Raw genomic sequence first — 17548 nt, 5'->3', positions numbered from 1 at the left:
AGTAGATCTGAGTGGATCCTGCCCAGACGGGTGGTACCAGGCCGAGGGTTTGATCCCATGAAGAGTCTTCGGGTGAGATTTCCTTTTTGACGGCCCACGCAAGGTTGTGTGGGTTTGGTATGTGCGCTGATGCCGAGATTGTACTGCAGTTTCGCAGCTTGAAGTGCTTTCCATCCGACATGTCCAAGATGCTGGTGCCATACTTTACTGACATCGCGGTCATTTCCTTTCCCTCTAGCGCGAAGATGAAAACATCCGGCTTGCCTTCGATATATCTCTTCACGAGAGGACGTTGCCATTGTGGTGTACCGGGGGTACGACTTCGCCTTCTTTGAGGATTGTGGCCCTTTCTTTTCGGAATTGGATTTCGTACCTGTCGTCCAGAAATGGGGCGGTGCTGCAGAGGATTCGCTTCGCGCGGGGTGCGTATAGTACGTTTTTGACGATGATGGTTTTCGTGGGGTTGCTATTGTTGATGATCTTCAGAGTACCAGCCTTCTTTGCCTCGATGGTCTGGTTGTTCGCTGCGACGATGGTAACGGGTGCGATTGGATGAAGATACTCGAGCATGAACTCGTCTTTGACAACGTGGTGTGTGGCACACGAGTCAAGCGCGATACTGTCGGCGTTGCGGTGGGTAGCAAGGACGAGATTCGCTTCGGCTTCTTTTTCTTCTTTGACCGTCTTTTTGTCGAGCAGGAAGTTCTTCGCAGCGTCGAATTGAGGGCAGGTGCTGGTCCAGTGTCCGGTGATGCCGCACAGTCTACAGGGAAGGTCTGGAGGTCCGCGATATCCACCATGGCCTGGACCGCGGCCTCGATACCCTCCTAGGTGGTGTATCCGTTTTAGGCCTTCTCGATGTTGTGAGCTTCGGTGTCGTCATCTTTGGGCTTCCCCGTTTCGGTGTTGTGGGCTTAACGGTCGTCGGGCGATACGATCTGTGGGGCTAGAGCGCCCATCATCTGCTCTTGATGAGCAGCGGCTTCTCGCATGGCATCGAGCATAGTTAGGCCTTTACTAATGATCGCCGAGTAGATGGGTTGTCAAAGATCTTTCAGGTACCGATGTTCGATCTCCGCTGGTAGTCGGGGATCTGCATGGCCAGACGGTTGAAGGCTGCGTTGTACGCGATAGCTGATGAAGTTTGTTTTAGCCCGTCTAGTTCATCCCTTATCATCGTACCGAAAGCGGGAGGAATGCAGCGCTTCTCGAGTGCGGTATTCAAGCCTTCCCAGGTAGCGGGGATCTTGCTGTGTTTCTTTCCCGAAGTCATTGTCCTCCACCAGATGTCTGCGGTTGAGGTGAACTTGCTGGTGACGACTTTGATCTAGAGGTTGGGAGGTAGATCTTCGGTACTGAGGTAGTCTTCGACCTTACAAATAAATTCGTAAAGTACCTGCGGTTTTCCCACATTGCCGTCGTATTTAGGGATCTCCTTCAACAGCTGGTTCGTATTGAACGAAACGTTTGCTTCACTGGCGGTACTGGGCATGGGCGATACCGTCCAGCTCGGTACGACGACTTCCTTCTCCAGGATCCCTTCCGCTTCCTTTTCTTCTGTGGTTTGAAGCTGGGCAGCTTGCATCTTCATGATGACTTCCAATACCCTTCTTTGGTCTTCCATGAGCTTCTTTTGTTCGTGCAGTTGTTCATTCATCATGTGTAGTTGTTGTTCCAGCTTGAAAAGCCTTTCTTCAATGCCCCATCCTCCCTCCGGCTCCCTCCGGGTGTCCCTTCCGGCCTCTGATCTCCTGCTATTCCTCTACAGCTCTGAGCGCCGAGTGCGCTTCTGCAGTGTGGTCTGCTGTAGCTTTGGTTCTGGCTCCAGCAGTGGCTTCTGCGGTGCGAGATCGGGTGCCGTACGGGCTTCGTTCTACAGCCATGGTGCTCCAGAGTGCGGGCTAAACTGGTGTGTTGTGGTGATCGTTCCACTACTACTTATCTTCATACGATCCTGAACCTATCTCTCTTCGGCTTCGCAAGCAGGGCTCACAACCTATTGTGCGCGAGATCGGAAGTAGCCGACGATGGTCAGATCGTATATGATGGTCGTCTTTACAATGTTGTCTATAGAAAGAGGTGCAGTACCAGACTATTAGATAGAGTTACTTGGCTTGTCAACTCCCTTTGGGTTGAAGTCGGCGCCGGACAGTCAAAAGGACTGTCGAACTTTACGTATTGTGCTTCTCTCCATGTCCGATCGCCTTGTCGATCCGGGCGGCGTGACACACAGCCTCACAATGAGCCCGAGCCCTGGTCTGCGACTGTCTGCACGCTTCAAGATGGTGGGGCCCAGACGCCCGGAACCAGGGCGCGACTCGGCTTCATCAAAGCGCATCGGCGATTTCCTATACGAATCGGCGATGCAGTTCATCATCCTGTCATCCTCTGGCACTGTCAATGCCTGGATTTCGTGTGCAATGCAAACTCTGGAGTCAAGGATTCAAACAGCACATTGCACTGGATGTCCCAGCTGTGTGGGACGATAGATCGATATGGATATGTGTTGGCTGGGGGTGGGGGTGGGTGCCCCAAACACTTGGTGCAAAGGAAGGAAGCCAAGCTTCATATGTAGAGCATTGAGCGCCGCCGTCGGCAAAGAAAACCACCTCTGGCCTCCGGATCGGCTTCCTGAGATCGGCTTCGTGCTTCCTCCTCCTTGTCCTTCTCACCGCACAGAGGACACTTTATACATCTATATCATCCTATTCACGTACCGCTTACCCACAACAAACGCTTTCGCTCGTAACGCAGCGCTCGTCGTTGCAAATCGATAATCCTTCCACGCGATCGGCCTTTGTCAACAGAAGTCTGCTCAAGGAAACACCGTCGCTCGCCGCAAAACCGATCCGCAACGCAACGTTTGGGAAGTTTCGCCTCGAGAGCTGCCATTGTCGATCCTTGCAAAGTGCTGTATATTATCCCAGGATCCCATAACAGCGATCTACATACCAGCGTCTCGCTTGTGCCTCTCATTATTCCTCCCACACGCTGTTTCTGAAGCGACAAACTCTGGGAAGCTGCGAACTGCGCCGATCCCGCAAAGCGGCCGCCCTGAGCTTTTGAGAGGTGCTATTCTGGGGCCGCGGTCGGTGCGAAGGGACTGGTAGCTTGTGCCATCCATACAGCTCTAGTAGATCCCGCTTGCGGACTTGTGAGCTATGGCCTCAAACCCGGAAGATCAGCACGACCGGCGGTTACCCTCGCCTCAATGGCGCTCGCCGCAGGGCACTCAACAATTTCCATATCACATACCCAGGCGGACGATTCCCATCCCGCCTTACCCGAACGACAGACGAGTTCACAATATGCAACTTCCTCCGCCAACGCAACATCATATGCCGACAAATCGTCCTTATGACCCATTCACGCAATCTGGGAATGCCTCTTCGGCATTCTATGAAGCAACTTCCCCGCACTCAGCTGCGCCGATGCACTCTTCAGCATTCTGTAGCACCAACAATCATTATTGCAATCATCCACCAAGCTATCGCTCTGATGATGACCATGCATCACAGTTCCAGCCCCACGAATATTCTCATTCGACAAACTCGCAGTCGGTAGCGGCTCGTCCTAAATCACTATCACAGCGTCGAATGTCCCGTTCTCCGGAAGCGGACACTCCTCCAGCAGCCGACGCTCCTTCTCGTAGCGGCCACCGAAACTCTAAACTGAGAACATCAGATAACGAGAAGGCTTCTCTTCGGGAACAATGGCAGAACGATGGGTCCGGCAGCAGCATGAGTAACGGCAGCAATGATGGCTCCTCTCCAAATGAATCCCAGGAACGGGATGAGGATGAAAAGTCGTCACGAGAACCGGGAGGCTCTACTCAATACCAAGCCCCATCGCACTCCGCAACATCGAAGCTCCAAAGGGACTCTTCGGCCTCTTCCGGGTCGAGTCGTGGCAGCGGCAGTGTCCCCAACCAATCGAGCATCCCAATGGCTCGAGCGGAAGGCGAACGTAATGGGTTCGCAAAATCTTCGCAGTCCTCAGGCGATGATGACGACAGGAGAGGACCCTCACATCAGACCAGTGAAGCGGACATGTCCGCGGATGTACCCGCTAAGTGTTCATCATCGGAAGTATTTGGTTCCTCCGAAAAGTCTCCACAGAACGGAGCAGGTGGTCCGGCGAAGGTCAAGAAGACCCCCGGACGAAAGCGGCACAAGTTGAACACTCGCTTTGCCAATGCGTTTATTCGGCCTTTCGAAGCACCAAGAGACGCTTGTGAAGAGCTGTTGCGGACGAGCCGTGTTGTGATCCGCCAACATCCTAAACGCGCTAGGATGATCGGATTTGGGGAGAAAGACCGGCGTCCTATAGGTACGGTGCATGCAGACTCGAACTGCGTTAGTGTAGCGCCACTAATATCACACGTCTTCTAGATCCTCCGCCCATTCTGGAACTCGAACTGCAGGACAAAAGCGAGCTTCCACTAGTAATGTAAGTATTTGGGTCACATGCGTTATGGCGTATACAGTTGCTAACTGCTCCTCCTCATAACAGGCACATCACGGCTGCAAATCTGGTTGCGCATGTTTCTTTAGTATCAGAGTGCGGTCAATATGAACGCGACATGGTCGTCAACCCATTTGCCGTTCCACCGTCCGAGTCCGGTGCAATGGCTCCCGACACTGCTTCCCTACCACAGGGCTCCATACGTCATCTGTCGCATCCAAATGACCGACCACATATTCACTCCGGCGTACCACATACCCTTGCTTCGAACACCTCATCAAATGCCGAACGGATATCGAGGCACGACTCGATGTCCGATGGACCGCGGCTAGATGGCGCCGGGCCTCAGGAGAGCCGCCCGACGCCCGAGAGTAAATCATTCCCGTCACTTCGAGTCGCCAAGCTGAACCAGACACATATGCAGGTGCTCATAGGCACCCTGGTGTCTCCATGTCACATCCTGAACGACTGCGGGGGTCAGAAGGGGATGTTCTTTGTGTTTCCCGACGTCAGCGTTCGAGTCGCGGGACGATATCGATTGCGGTTCATGGTCTTTGACGTCAGAAAGTAAGGATGGTCTGGTTTTTGAGATCGCCAAACGTTTTGTTGATTGTCGCTTCTGTTACAGTGCCTTCCTCCCAAATCCGCCCAGGAAGCACGTAGTGCTGTCCGATGTCTTCACGGTTTATCACCCCAAAGAGTTTCCCGGCATGGCTGATTCAACTGACCTTTCCAAGTGCTTATCACATCAAGGACTTCGCATTCACATTCGCTCGGATCCTAAAGTTAAGGAAGGGCCCGACAGTAAAGTAGCATGAGCCTGAATGCCCAGCAACACTGAAACCTGTAGAAAGTATCTACTCATGTCTATTTGGGCGAGTCCACACGTGCCGTTGTATATACATCAAAATGTGCTAGTCACGAAGCTATTCTGCGATAAACACCGCTCAATTTCCGTCGAAATAGGCTGGCAATTCCCGACCGCGACATCCTACCGCCCTCAGCAGGAAAAAAAGGCACACAAATGCTTTTACAGTTCATGCGAATAAGATATCGCCTTATCCCATGTGCCTTCGAAGAGGACTAGGAGTAAGCGCAGTTAGCGGACGTCGAGGCAGTCGGCGGCTTTCCAGATCAGTCGCCGGGTCCCCAGTTTCCACATCACTATCGTCATCGTCATCTGCCTCGCTCTGAATCGTCCATTCGTCGAAGGTGCCCGCTGGGTGCGCGTGTTCCATCCTTCCCGGCGCAAGCAAACCACCTCCACCGTTGACGGGCACCGGGTGCAGGCCAAATTTGGAGGCGAGGAAGAATGACTGACTAACCGACATCGTAGAAGCAGAATAGGGCTTGGGCCCGCTGTCGGATAAAATCTCCGAGTGTGAGTCCGAAGATTTCTTGTTGCTGGCGAAAGAGCTCCCCGTCTTTTTCGCGCGGTACGGTGAGGCATTGGCAGACGGCTTCCGGCTGATTTCCTTTCGAAGTGTCAGGACAAATAGAAGGAAAATGCCGTGGCGGACGCTGGTCAGCAACGCTGTGAGACCGGTGCGGATGGTAGGGACCACGCGAGAGGTCACTGTGTAGGAGCAGTGCAGTGTCGTTTCGAGGCAGAGGTACATGATTCCAGTTCTCACAAAAACCTTGACGGCGCTTGAGCTACGCCTGGTCAGTCTCAGTCGCGGTAGATAATAAGTCCAAACGAAATCTGGACGAGTGAGGGTGAGCAAGGGGCATCTGCTATCAAGATATCGGCTTTGTTCTTGACTTACATGCGGACAAATAGAGTGCGGTACAAGCTTGCACAATGCTCAACCCATAGTAGACATCCGCGGCCCTAGTCGTATCCCCATTCGCAGTTTTCGCCTCGCTAATCCAAAACGCATAATTGGCGATGACAGCGGCGGACTCCAAGGTCAGCCACGCTAAAGTTCCTACGCGGAGCCGCCGATTGAACGGGCTAACGATGGAAAATCGCAGATAGAGCACCTTACGAAGAATGAGTGTTAGCTCTCCATCATGCAGGGCAACTGCGGTCCGGCAACAGTCCCGTACCCAGTTGAAGGTTTCCGCAGAGGTCAAAAGACATCCCACGCCGAAAACCACCGTGACAATAGCGCTTGGTTCACAAAGGCCGGTCTTCGGCAAGACGTTCAGCAGTACCCCGATAAATTGAGTGACCACGAAACAAGCTATACCCCAACTCACGGCAGTCCTCTGGCGAATGCAATAGCAACCATGTCAATCGTTGTGGGAACAAGGATCACCGATTCAAAGAAGTCTCTCACCTTGTTTTTGAAACACAAACACCATACCACGAGATTCACACATCCAAGGGACAAAGCGGCGCTACGCAGCATCAGGTCGTGGACCCTAGGCAGAGGAACGACGGTCTGGCCGTTGAGAAAGAGGGGCATATTAGACTGGGTCACATTATTGATGTTGGTGTGGCGTACATCGTCTCGAGGGGCAAGCTGTTGAAGGGTCTGCAAAGCGACAGAGGCGACGGAGTTCATTGTGGGAGGCAGCACTGTGTTTGCCGGCACGGTGACGGTTCGGCAGGTTCGCTTTGAGTAGATTTGCGAGTGAGGTTTCGTGGGCCGATCGAGTCAATCGAAATGCGGGCTCGTCGTCGTCTCGTTGGGAGAATGTGCTCTCCCCGACCCGCTAGTGTTCTTTCAGACCAGCACGTCTTCCCGGCGAGGACGTTGTACTGCAATAAAGCTGGTTGCATCGCGAAGGGGCACCGAGTCGGTGGGCGAATCTTTCAGGAGCATGCGGAATGACAGCAACCGGTGCCGAAACTGAAACTTAAGCCCGGTCCCGGTCGGGAACCCGAGCACCGCCCAGTATGCAGTCCTCGGTTAGGCGCTGGGATAGGTCGTTCGTTGCGCGGCGCCGCTGGGTTACGGGGCCCTCTGGCAGAGGTCTTTTCCCATATGTGAACTCGGGGCAGTTGGACTCCTGGAGACCGCGGGGGGCACAATGAGAAACAAAAGCCCAATTGAAAACAGCGCAACAATCAGCTCAATAATCACAGACATCAAACAATCGCCACCCTCCGACACAACAAGCGGAAGGCACAAAAAGACAGGAGTATATTTGAACGGGTCAAGTCATGCACTGTCACGTGCTACAGTATTTTTGGTGTTGACATTTTGACCGTCCGGAGAGTGCAGCAGACCGACGACGAGAGAAGACGGGCCAGCCTCCCAAAGCTCCCAAGGCCGATCCAAAAGCTCAGTCCGAAAAGATAGTACCCGACATGGCACCATCCACACAAGGAAAGTCGAGGGAAACGGGTATATCAAAGCCCTCGGCAGCTGCCACCAAGAAATTCGGGGCGAATGAGTCTTTTAAAAGACGTCCAGACGAAAAAGGACATGGGAAGAGCCAGCAGAAAGGGCGCCAAGTCAACAATGGTCACAAGGGAAGGCCGCCAACGGCACCGGTTGGTAAAGCGGGCAGCCGTAGCGCAGCCAGGTCACGAAATGTTCTCCTCCGTGAGATATTATCTATGGGAGGAAATGAGGGCGATTTGGATCTTATCCACGACGCACTGAGTGGATCGGAGGCTGAAGACGAGGGCGCTCCATCGTCATCGAAAGCAAATCCTGCCGCATTGGAGAAAGAAAAGCTGGATGTTGATGAGATTGCGCTCTTGGCGGACTTACAGGCTTTCATGAAGGTGGATTTGAAGCTTGATCCAAAGCGGAGTAAAATCATCGAAGTCGAGGATGACGAGGAGGCCGATGAGGAAGGGAAGGAGGATGTAAAAGACTCTGACAGAGATGAAGGGGAGGACGAGGAGGAGGCCGAAGACGAGGACGATGATGATACGCTGGACAAATCTAGCACCGCAGCCAATGGGGCTGCCTTTGGTGTGCAGGAGAGCGATAGCCTGGAGGAGGAGGACACAATCGCTGCCACAAAGTATGGCAAAGAAGACGCCAGTCAGGTCCGCGATATGGTATCGCAACTACTCAAGGGTCAGACGATAGACGATAAACTGAGCCGGAAGCTGGTATGTAGTCAGTGGCATGTAGCATGGGTGTCTCCAGTCAGTAAAGTGATATTCACCTTTTTGTCCAGGCCTTTGATCCTGTAAGCAAATGGTTTACCGTGGCTTTACCTCCCATCGAAGCCACGTCGCCAGCAAAAGCTGCAACGGTCGACGAAACATTCATCCTCGCTCAGTACCATCGCGCCGAAGTATTATATCAGCAAGAAGTAGAGAAATTCGAGAAATCCAAGTCGATGTCGTCCGCTGACAAAGAGTTCATCGGGACCGTGTTGAAATCCGGAACAGTGACGGACAAAGTTTCTGCTTTGACGCTTTTGGTGCAGGAATCACCTCTTCATACCCTCGGACATTTGCGTGATCAGCTCGTGAATGGCATGGCGAGAAAGAAAGCGAGGAGGGAGGCTGTCATGGCCATCGACAGTGTGAAGGACTTGCTTCTGGGTAGCGTTCTACCGGATCGGAAGCTCAAATATTTCCGAGATCAGCCTTTAGACTCAAAGTCGGTGAAGCCTGTGCATTTGATTGCATGGTATTTTGAGGATGGCTTGAAGAAGATATACTTCGATTTCATCAAGTTACTGGAAGAGCTGGGACGAGACCCATTATTACACGTCAAGAACAAGATGATTCAGTACATCTTCGATCTTCTGGCAGCGAAACCCGAGCAAGAGCAGAATCTGCTGTCTCTCCTAGTCAACAAGCTCGGCGATCAGGAGCGCAAGCTCGCCTCCAAGTCCGGGCATTTGCTCTCCAAGCTTTTGCTCCAGCATCCCGTCATGAAGCTTGTCGTCATAAAGGAAGTCGAGCGTCTTCTTTTCCGTTCAAACATCAGTGATAGAGCTCGGTATTACGCTATCACCTTCTTGAACCAAATTGTATTCAGTCATAAGGAACAGGATGTTGCCGCTGCTAACCGACTTATCGACGTATACTTTGCGGTTTTCGACAGTCTCGGCAAAAGGAAAGCGGAATCTGACGCCGAGAAGGAGGCAAAGACAAAGAAGAAAGATAGGTGGCGCGACGGCAAGAAAGGGAAGGGGAATGCTGGCAAAGGCCAGAAGGGTCAGGCACGGAAGACCGGGAAGGACCAACCTCAGGAGGCAGTCGAGAGTACAGCGCCCGTAGGGGAGGTGGATGGCATCGACGCAAAAATGATGGCCGCTCTTTTGACCGGAATCAATCGAGCCTTCCCATTTGCCGAGATCCAAGACGATGTCTTCGACTCGCACATGGCCACTCTCTTCCGGATCACTCACATTGGCACATTCAACACATCCATTCAATCCCTTTCCCTCATTTTCCAAGTTCAATCTGGACGACAGTCCCTTTCCGACCGGTTTTACCGCACATTATACGGTACCCTGCTGGACCCGCGCTTGTACATCGCTTCGAAGCAGGCCATGTACCTCAATCTAGTCTTCAAAGCTTTGAAGGCTGACACCTCCGAACACCGTGTCAAGGCATTTGTGAAGCGCATGATTCAAATATGCGCGATTGCAAACGTCCCTTTCGTTTGCGCTACACTCTTTTTGATTGGCGAGGTTGGGAAAGCGAGACCTGGATTGTGGACAATGATAAACATGCCGGAGGAGGACGCGGAGGGCGACGTTGAGAAATTCGTTGATGCGGACGAGCCTGAGTTCACCACTCTCTCTGAGAAGGAAGCTGAGGTTCCGAGCGCGCAGGAGCGTACGGCCATGGACTCGCGGAAACAGGTGACGCCATACGACGGTCGTAAACGTGATCCCTTGTTTGCCGGGGCGGAATCGTCTTGCCTCTGGGAGCTTTGCCAGTTCGCCACCCATTTTCATCCGACTGTCGCTCTCTACGCGTCTACGCTTCTCTCTGGTCAACCAATCGTACCTCCAGCGAATACGAAGAATTACGACCCACTCCAGAACCACACTCTGCAGCGGTTCCTAGACCGCTTCGTTTTCAAAAACCCAAAAAAGGTTGAGTCTGCATATAAGGGATCTAGTCTTATGCAGCCTCGTGTAGCTGGTTTGAATGACGGTCCTAAGGACGAAGATCGGATCATCAGTGCTGCCAGGAAGCGTGGGGTCCTCGTGCAGAACGACGACGTTGGAACGGTTGCATTGGATGACGGACCTGTGCATTTACGAGCAAAAGCTTGGGTGCAAAGCAATGGAGAAGGGGTACCCGTTGACGAGGTAAGATTCGTATTCCTCATGGACATTCTCGATTCAATACTGATTGCTTTGTCTCTCTCAGGCCTTCTTTTACGAGTTCTTCAAGCAGAAGCAAGTCGTCACGGGCTCAAATAAAGACAAGAAAAGCAAAAAGATTCCAGATGAGCTTCTGGACGCTTCAGACGCCTTTGGCGATAGGGAGGTCGACGACGAAGAGGATGATGAAGGGGAAGATGGCGAAGAACTTGACGAGGATGAAGTTTGGAAGGCTATGCAAAAGTCCGTCGGCTTCAGCGAAGAGATGGAGGGATCCGAACTCGATGATGACGAAGACAGCGGCGATGAGGATGATTTTGAGATGTTTGACGATGCCACCGGCGACGCCTCAACAGACGACGATGACGAAAATGAAGATGTAAACATCGAAGACGTCTTCCGCAAAATGGACGGGTTGGGCGCCGGTGACGAGGATGACGGGGGAGACATGGCTGATTGGGCGGCGGCCAGCAATGATGAAGCAAGCGGTGACGATTGGCAGACGGAAACCGACCAGAACTCAGAAGACGACGGCGCTGACGTGGCAACTCCTGCAGATGTGACGGATGACGAAGCCGAGAACAGCGATGTTGAGATGGAGGTTGACGGACCAATGTTTGAGAACTTCTCGGAGTGGGTGACAGGCGACGAAGATCAAGACATCTCCGCCTCCGAAGATGAAGGCCAATCGGCCAAGTCGAAGGACAAGGCCAAAAAGAAAAAGCCGTCTAAGCTTGCCGTGAAGGCGGAAGCTCTAGGCTACAAGGGCGACTTCTTCGGCTCGAAAGGGAAGTCGGGGCTGGGCAGTGGGTTGGGAGCGTTTGCGAGTGCGGAAGAGTTCGAGAAGTTGCTGGAAGCCAATGATGGGCTTGATGAAGATGATGTCGGAGGGGAGGATGATGCGGGGTCGCGGCCAAGACGGGGCAAGATGGGCGGCGGTAACAAGAGGAAGAGAAGTCAGAGTCAGGGGCCAAAAGCATCGCATGCACCTGGGAAAAAGTCTAGGAAGCGCTAGAAGGACGTAGATTTTTTTGCGTAGTAACTATTTATTTGCACCCACTTTCATTCCATCATGCACTGTACATAGTACGTTATCAGTTATCATTGTCTTCGAATCATGGCACTGAATTCATGGCGCTATCGTCTATCCAGTCCCGCAGGAGTCAGGACGAACAACTCAGGCTTTGAGGCTGCTTTGAGGCCGGCGGCAAGATGTTCCGAAGCGCGTTTGAACGCAGTTTAGCTGAAACCAACTCCTCCAACTCCCTCCATGCCATCAACCGTCATTAAAAGCACCCCTTACCATCCGCTCCTCATCCTCCGTCGTCACTCCGACCTGCAGAGAGGCGCCGTCTTTTCGTAACTACTTGGCCAGGTTATACCAAGACGGTGTGTCCGAAGGACTTTTCACTGCCGAATAGGCCGTTCGTCCCCTAAGACCTCACCACAATGGCTATCAAAGATCTACTACGAAGGAGTATGTGCCCCGGCGCTTTCTGTTCAACCTAGTGTCTTGACTTACCGTTTGTCTACTTCGTTGCGATAAGAGATTCTGGATGACATGATAAAAGCAGTCAACCCACCAGGAAAATGGAAAGTCTTGGTGGTAGACGAGGAGGCGTTACGTATCCTGAACACGGCAGTGAAGCAGAGTGACTTGACGGACGGAAATGTGATGGGTGTGTTCGGTGGCTCCTGGCTTTTCACACCGTCGTTTGATAATAATCTCACCTGCGGCCATTACCCCAAATTGGTTTCTAAGCCGTTGAAGGCCTGGCAAAGCGGAGGCAGCCTTTTCCCGATCGAGACGTCATATACTTCATTGCCCCGGATCCGGCATCTGTCCAAAGAATCGTCGACGACTTTGCTACTCAAAAACCACCATATGCCCGCGTGCACATATATAGTACAGCACGTAAGTTTAGCGTCTCCGGCGGTTCGCTTCCCTTGATCGCGGTGCAACGTCTCATCCCGTTGATGGATTGCAGCTTTACCGGATCCTCTTTTCGACAAGATCAAACGCTCTCCGGTGTCCCCTTTTATCAGCGCTTTCAAAGAGCTGAATGTAGATTTCTCTGCGCACGAAACTCATGTGTTCACCGTGGACGTTCCAAATGCCCTCAAGACCGCTTTTAACCCGCAAAGTCCGTCTTTGCAAAACTACGAATTGGACCGCACAGCCAAGCGTTTGGCATCCGTATTGGCCTCGCTCGGTGACTATCCGTACATTCGCTATTATGACCCGACACCGGGCGCAACCGAATCACCTGCCGGAAAGTTCGCCAATCTTGTGCAGGCTGATTTAGATAATCTTGCGCGGCGAGATCGCAACTTCCCGCCCCCGTCAAATTACGCCCGGACCATCTTGCTCATTGTTGATCGAGCAGCAGATCTTGTTTCCCCACTTCTACACCAATTCACGTACCAGAGCATGGTAATGGACCTGCTGAACATCGAAGGAAATAAGTTTCAACCACCAGATGGGGATGAAGTAAAGCTCGATGAGAACGACCTTGTTTGGGTATGTGTGTGGAAAGTTGAGTCAACGACACATCAATGCTCATCCTATTCATTACACAGAGTCAAGCCCGGCATTGGCACATTGCCGAGGTCATGGAGTTTTTGGCAGAGTCGGTGAACAAGTTCACTTCGGAAAACAAGGCGGCCGCGTTTGCGCTTGATCAGGGCAATGCAAGGTATGCAGGCCCACTGGTTGGCGTCCCGGCGAATCGTTGATGTTGATCGACATGTATGTAGTTCCGGTAGCCTCGGCGCCATCGAGAAATTGAAGGAGACAATGGCACACCTTCCGCAGTACCAAGAAATGAAGGCCAAGGTAGGGGAGCCCAGTGGAATGTCGTCCATGGAGAAGGTTTCCAACAATTTCACTTGACAGTACTCCGGTCATACGAGCATGTGCCACCAAGCTATGCAGGTATATAACAAGAACCGACTAGAAAGGGTGGCCGAGATCGAACAAGATCTAGCTGTCGGGGAGACGTCCGGGGGGAAATCCGCGCGCTTGGTACTGCGAGATATCTTGATGATTTTGGATGATCCGGCAGTGAGGTACGATCTAAAACATACCACGCCTCAAGAGACGTTTCGTAATCTCGCATCAAATCCAGGCACGAGGACAAGATCAGATTGGTCATGCTTTACGTTGTCATACAAAATGGGCTTTCAGAAAGCGATCGACAAAAGCTCTTGGAATCTGCTAGGCTGTCTGTTGAGGAGGCACAGGCAGTGCACAATCTCAGCATGTTAGGCGTGAAACTTAGTACCAGTCTGATGGGAAGGAAGGCGGACAATCGTGGTCAATACGCATATGGGCTGAGAGATCGAGGAAAGGAGCATAAATTTGACAACACCAGGTATACCCCGGTGCTTCGCTACATTGTGGAAGATATCATCAAGAACCTTGCGGACGGCAACGTCTTTCCTTGGGTCAGGGAGCCACCACCCACCGAAAACAGCGGCAGGCCCGCAACGTGGGCAACTTCCGGCCCATCGAGTGGCACAGCATCTCCTGCACCCATGCGAGCAAAGGCGTCGTGGGCAACACGCCGTGCAGTTGTATCAGCAAATGTTGGTTCTGGTTCGGCAGGTGCCGGATCCGGAACGACGGGCTTTCAGCCTCTAGCGACGGAGGTCTTGAGAGCCAATGGCCCAAGAATGATCGTTTTCGTCCTAGGCGGGGTCACGCCAGGGGAAATGAAAGTGTGTTATGATCTAATCAAGACGCACCATCGTGAAATCATCATAGGTAAGGCTGTTTCATCGAAGGTCCTACCGGATAAGGGCTGAGTCTCTTCCTTTCTGGCAGGTTCGACGCATTTGATAACGCCGAAGGACTTCCTGGAAGATCTGAAAGATCTGCATCGTCATGGTCCAACTCAACGTCCGAGGCGAACATCAGCAGGAAACCAACCCACCGGCCCTCGTCCGGCACCCGCACCTCTAAATCGGTCCGCGCCAGGGAGCCCGTCTCAGGTTCGACCATCTCGGCATGCGCAGGACGAGCCTCCCTCACGATACGGCCATGCACAATCAACTTCACGTTACCGCGAAGAGCAGCAGCCGTTGCGGTACAATGAAGATCAACCACCAAGGCGAGGTCCGCCGCCCGACGTGTATCATCGGGTAGACCCACCCGCGCGATATACGCCTCCAGAAGCGGAACAACACAGGCGACCAAGTGCAGGAGCGGTCTCGAATCGCGTGGGCAGCATTGAAGCACGGCTAGCTGCTGTGACAATGTCCGATCGGCCGCGGTCTGGCGAATCAGGCGTCGGACACGCTCCGATTGGAAGGGACAGTGGCAGAGGAGGAGGGCGCGGGTATGATGACACCAATGGCAGAGATTACAACGGCGGTAGGAGATATTCCGACGGCAGATCTGCCGGAAATAGCAGTAGCGAGAGTTTGGAGAAGATGGAGAAGGAAAAGGAGAAGGAGAAGAAGAAGGGATGGTTCTCTAGAAAGTGATAGATACATCAATCGGGTGTTTCGCGTCGGGCCTGTTGGAACCTTTGCGAATCTTAAGAGGCCGTCATGGTTACTGCTTTTTGACGGGGTTTCCCCGCATTTTTGACAGCCGTCAACGGCGGGACGGGCCCTTGTGTTCCCCAACCCACCGGAGCCTACCGTAGCAGATTTGTTGGTTTGTTGCGCGACGATAAGGTAAAATCAAATTACAAGAAATAAGATGGCGTACGAAGTGAGAAAACGAGATACAGGAATGTGCATCATGGCGCCATCATAGCACCATAGCTGGTGGTTTTGTCGGGTTGAAGAAATGATCCGATCTGCTTTTTCGCAACGTATTTAATCTCTCCTTCCTCCCTTTGCTCTTGATTTGTTCCACCGCGGAAGCTGTTGTCGAATTCGGATGCCTGCTCGCTCCGTCGTGTGTAGCGAGGTAGCTGTCGAGATTTGAAGCAAGCGCTGATGCTGCTGCTGCTGATGCATTGGTGGAATTCGTTGAGCCAAGGACGTGCGCAGTTGGTAGTTTGTCTGCCGCTTTTAATGCCCTATGCTCGGAGTTGTCTTTGCTGTTGCTTGGAGAGGAAGTCCTATGGGGGCCTGGGAGTGCTGGGAGGCTCCCAGGTGATGTTGTTGTCGAATTGATTGTCGTAGCCTTCGTGCTTTCGGCCAATCCATGTGATACGCCTAATGCTGACGTCGAAAACGAGCTACCGACGCTTGATTGTTTGGACGAGTAACTTTTTGATGTGGGAAGGTCTCGGGAAGCAGGAAGCGTCGTCCCGGGACTTACAAGTTCCATCTCTTGAACTTGTTGTGTCCGGTTTGGACGGGGCTGTTCGAGAGAAGATTCGCAACCGTGACTTCAGTATATCCTCCAACACAAACAACTCAAGAGTGCGCCAACCTCTAGTTTCTCCGCCAGGGTATCAACGTTTAGGGGTCGCGATGGCCACCGCTTTTCCATGGCGACAACTTCTCGAAGCTCGAAGTAGTATCGGGCATAAGTTGATGGCTTCACGTTGATGTTAAACTCCAATGCGACAAGATAGTAGCGCTCAAGCTCATTCCTAAGCATTCGACAAATGTCACTACGCTGTTCCCGGACGCACGCTCAATGGCACTGGACGTACATATCCGCAACATCCACATCAGGAAAGATCTGCACAAAGTCGATGTTCCACACAGCGTGGTCATCCCAAACTTTGCTTGCGAGAACTAGACCACCAAGTATTATGCGGGTCCAATTCTGTGCCGTCATGCGAAGGTTCATGTTGTTCAGCATTCTCTCCACGTAAATCTGCAATGCTCAGGAGCATTAGACGTGACAACTAGAAGTGGATATGAGAGGGCATCCTATAGCCGTTTATTACCAGAGTAATGATCCCAACTTCGGCCGTCAGTTCTGCAGCGTTGAAGAGGCACTCCAAAAACTTATACACATCATCATCTTCTGGTATTTTACGATGGAACTGAATATGATTCTGCTTCCCGGATGGAACACATCAGCCCGATTTCATTCTGATGAAGATTATGATTCCGGAGTGACTTACGGATAGCGGGCGATGCTCTTCAGAAAAGATCTCTGGCGACTCATTCGTCCTTCCTTGGTGTTTCTGCTTCATGTGCTTCACCAAAGCGCCGGCAATACTGTACGGAGTTATGAGCTTCCATAATATCCCGATGGAGGATGAAGTTATGCAGGTAACCATACCATCTCAATGTTTCATTGAGCTGCGCATTGGTAATTGTGGACTCGACAAACAGTGACGAACAAGAATTGTACTTGGTTATACGGCTCAGTTTTGGTGCCCCGACTGATGCCTTGGTTATCGTGAGCGGCTTGGGTGGAACGGGTGGTCGATCGACTTCAGATCCCGTAGTGCGCGCGTCCGATATTATTGCAGCGCTGGGGGATTCCTTCTCATCATGCCAGCCATACGTCCTCCGGGGTATAACGCCATCTCCAACATCCTTTGGTGGCGAATGAGGTATTGCGGATTGTGGTTCCTCAAAGTTGCGCACGCTTTCAACATTCGGTAACCCGCTGACATGTTGCGCTCCACGCGGCTTCGTGTGGATAGTTGGCATGGGGGGGATCGGCCGCAAGTGAGACACAGCGCCTGGCGCAAATGCTTGAGATGCATTGTGCTGTGAGGTAAGAGGAACAGCTGACCAAGGGCCAGATTGGCCATTTGGGGGGGATATTGACGGCCCAGCCTGCTTTGGATACCGGTAGCCTTGACTCCATGACGTTGAGTCGATTTCGAGAGAGTAGTTTGGGATGGGCGGTAGGGTTGGCTGCACTAGGCTAACCCTGCCAAGCTTGGACGTCACGTCATCGGTTGAAATCCCTACATCCCTCCTAGCGTCCTCTCCACTAGGGAGACGC

The 17548-nt window shown here is 52.5% G+C and overlaps 5 protein-coding genes across 5 annotated transcripts; 3 read left to right on the top strand and 2 right to left on the bottom strand.

The window, feature by feature from the left end:
- The first annotated feature begins 2969 nt into the window (after positions 1 to 2969).
- Positions 2970 to 5423, top strand: EV422DRAFT_83164 (velvet factor-domain-containing protein). Its single transcript, XM_053074444.1, has 4 exons — positions 2970 to 4329; positions 4392 to 4449; positions 4513 to 5031; positions 5093 to 5423. The coding sequence occupies exons 1-4, from the start codon at positions 3162 to 3164 to the stop codon at positions 5280 to 5282; spliced, it is 1935 nt and encodes a 644-aa protein (XP_052924987.1). The 5' UTR covers positions 2970 to 3161; the 3' UTR covers positions 5283 to 5423.
- On the bottom strand, positions 5279 to 7211 carry EV422DRAFT_83090 (uncharacterized protein). Its single transcript, XM_053074443.1, has 4 exons — positions 6750 to 7211; positions 6517 to 6678; positions 6234 to 6450; positions 5279 to 6169 (listed from the first exon to the last, which is right to left on the bottom strand). Exons 1-4 carry the CDS (start codon positions 6975 to 6977, stop codon positions 5523 to 5525), a joined length of 1254 nt encoding a protein of 417 aa, XP_052924986.1. The 5' UTR covers positions 6978 to 7211; the 3' UTR covers positions 5279 to 5522.
- A 439-nt stretch (positions 7212 to 7650) lies between these two features.
- On the top strand, positions 7651 to 11834 carry EV422DRAFT_620599 (CBF/Mak21 family-domain-containing protein). Its single transcript, XM_053074107.1, has 3 exons — positions 7651 to 8485; positions 8554 to 10656; positions 10718 to 11834. Exons 1-3 carry the CDS (start codon positions 7727 to 7729, stop codon positions 11684 to 11686), a joined length of 3831 nt encoding a protein of 1276 aa, XP_052924985.1. The 5' UTR covers positions 7651 to 7726; the 3' UTR covers positions 11687 to 11834.
- Positions 11835 to 12120: 286 nt separating this feature from the next.
- Positions 12121 to 15159, top strand: EV422DRAFT_568163 (Sec1-like protein; the record flags this gene model as incomplete). The annotated part of the gene is made up of 9 exons (XM_053072617.1): positions 12121 to 12148; positions 12219 to 12350; positions 12434 to 12586; positions 12660 to 13192; positions 13252 to 13367; positions 13429 to 13507; positions 13568 to 13740; positions 13800 to 14437; positions 14498 to 15159. 9 exons carry the CDS (start codon positions 12121 to 12123, stop codon positions 15157 to 15159), a joined length of 2514 nt encoding a protein of 837 aa, XP_052924984.1.
- Positions 15160 to 15746: 587 nt separating this feature from the next.
- On the bottom strand, positions 15747 to 17247 carry EV422DRAFT_568162 (uncharacterized protein; the record flags this gene model as incomplete). Its single annotated transcript, XM_053072616.1, has 7 exons — positions 15747 to 15866; positions 15950 to 15991; positions 16064 to 16226; positions 16290 to 16456; positions 16530 to 16640; positions 16710 to 16806; positions 16871 to 17247. 7 exons carry the CDS (start codon positions 17245 to 17247, stop codon positions 15747 to 15749), a joined length of 1077 nt encoding a protein of 358 aa, XP_052924983.1.
- Between the last annotated feature and the right edge of the window lie 301 nt (positions 17248 to 17548).

The sequence above is a fragment of the Fimicolochytrium jonesii genome (assembly GCF_025526975.1).
Source record: "Fimicolochytrium jonesii strain JEL569 chromosome Unknown EV422scaffold_14, whole genome shotgun sequence".
Taxonomy (NCBI): domain Eukaryota; kingdom Fungi; phylum Chytridiomycota; class Chytridiomycetes; order Spizellomycetales; family Powellomycetaceae; genus Fimicolochytrium; species Fimicolochytrium jonesii.
The sequence above is the reverse complement of the archived record's forward strand: the minus strand, read 5'-3'. Positions and strand labels throughout refer to the sequence as shown.

Bases quoted from the DNA above. Each gene is read 5' to 3' on its own strand.
- EV422DRAFT_83090 (XM_053074443.1), bottom strand. From the start codon at position 6,977: ATGAACTCCGTCGCCTCTGTCGCTTTGCAGACCCTTCAACAGCTTGCC. The intron at 6,451-6,516 runs GTACGGGACTGT...ATTCTTCGTAAG, and splicing joins CTGCGGAAACCTTCAACTGG to GTGCTCTATCTGCGATTTTC. The intron at 6,170-6,233 runs GTAAGTCAAGAA...TCACTCGTCCAG, and splicing joins CGCACTCTATTTGTCCGCAT to ATTTCGTTTGGACTTATTAT.
- EV422DRAFT_620599 (XM_053074107.1), top strand. From the start codon at position 7,727: ATGGCACCATCCACACAAGGAAAGTCGAGGGAAACGGGTATATCAAAG. The intron at 8,486-8,553 runs GTATGTAGTCAG...CTTTTTGTCCAG, and splicing joins ATAAACTGAGCCGGAAGCTG to GCCTTTGATCCTGTAAGCAA. The intron at 10,657-10,717 runs GTAAGATTCGTA...TGTCTCTCTCAG, and splicing joins AAGGGGTACCCGTTGACGAG to GCCTTCTTTTACGAGTTCTT.
- EV422DRAFT_83164 (XM_053074444.1), top strand. From the start codon at position 3,162: ATGGCCTCAAACCCGGAAGATCAGCACGACCGGCGGTTACCCTCGCCT. The intron at 4,330-4,391 runs GTACGGTGCATG...CACGTCTTCTAG, and splicing joins GAAAGACCGGCGTCCTATAG to ATCCTCCGCCCATTCTGGAA. The intron at 4,450-4,512 runs GTAAGTATTTGG...TCCTCATAACAG, and splicing joins AGCGAGCTTCCACTAGTAAT to GCACATCACGGCTGCAAATC.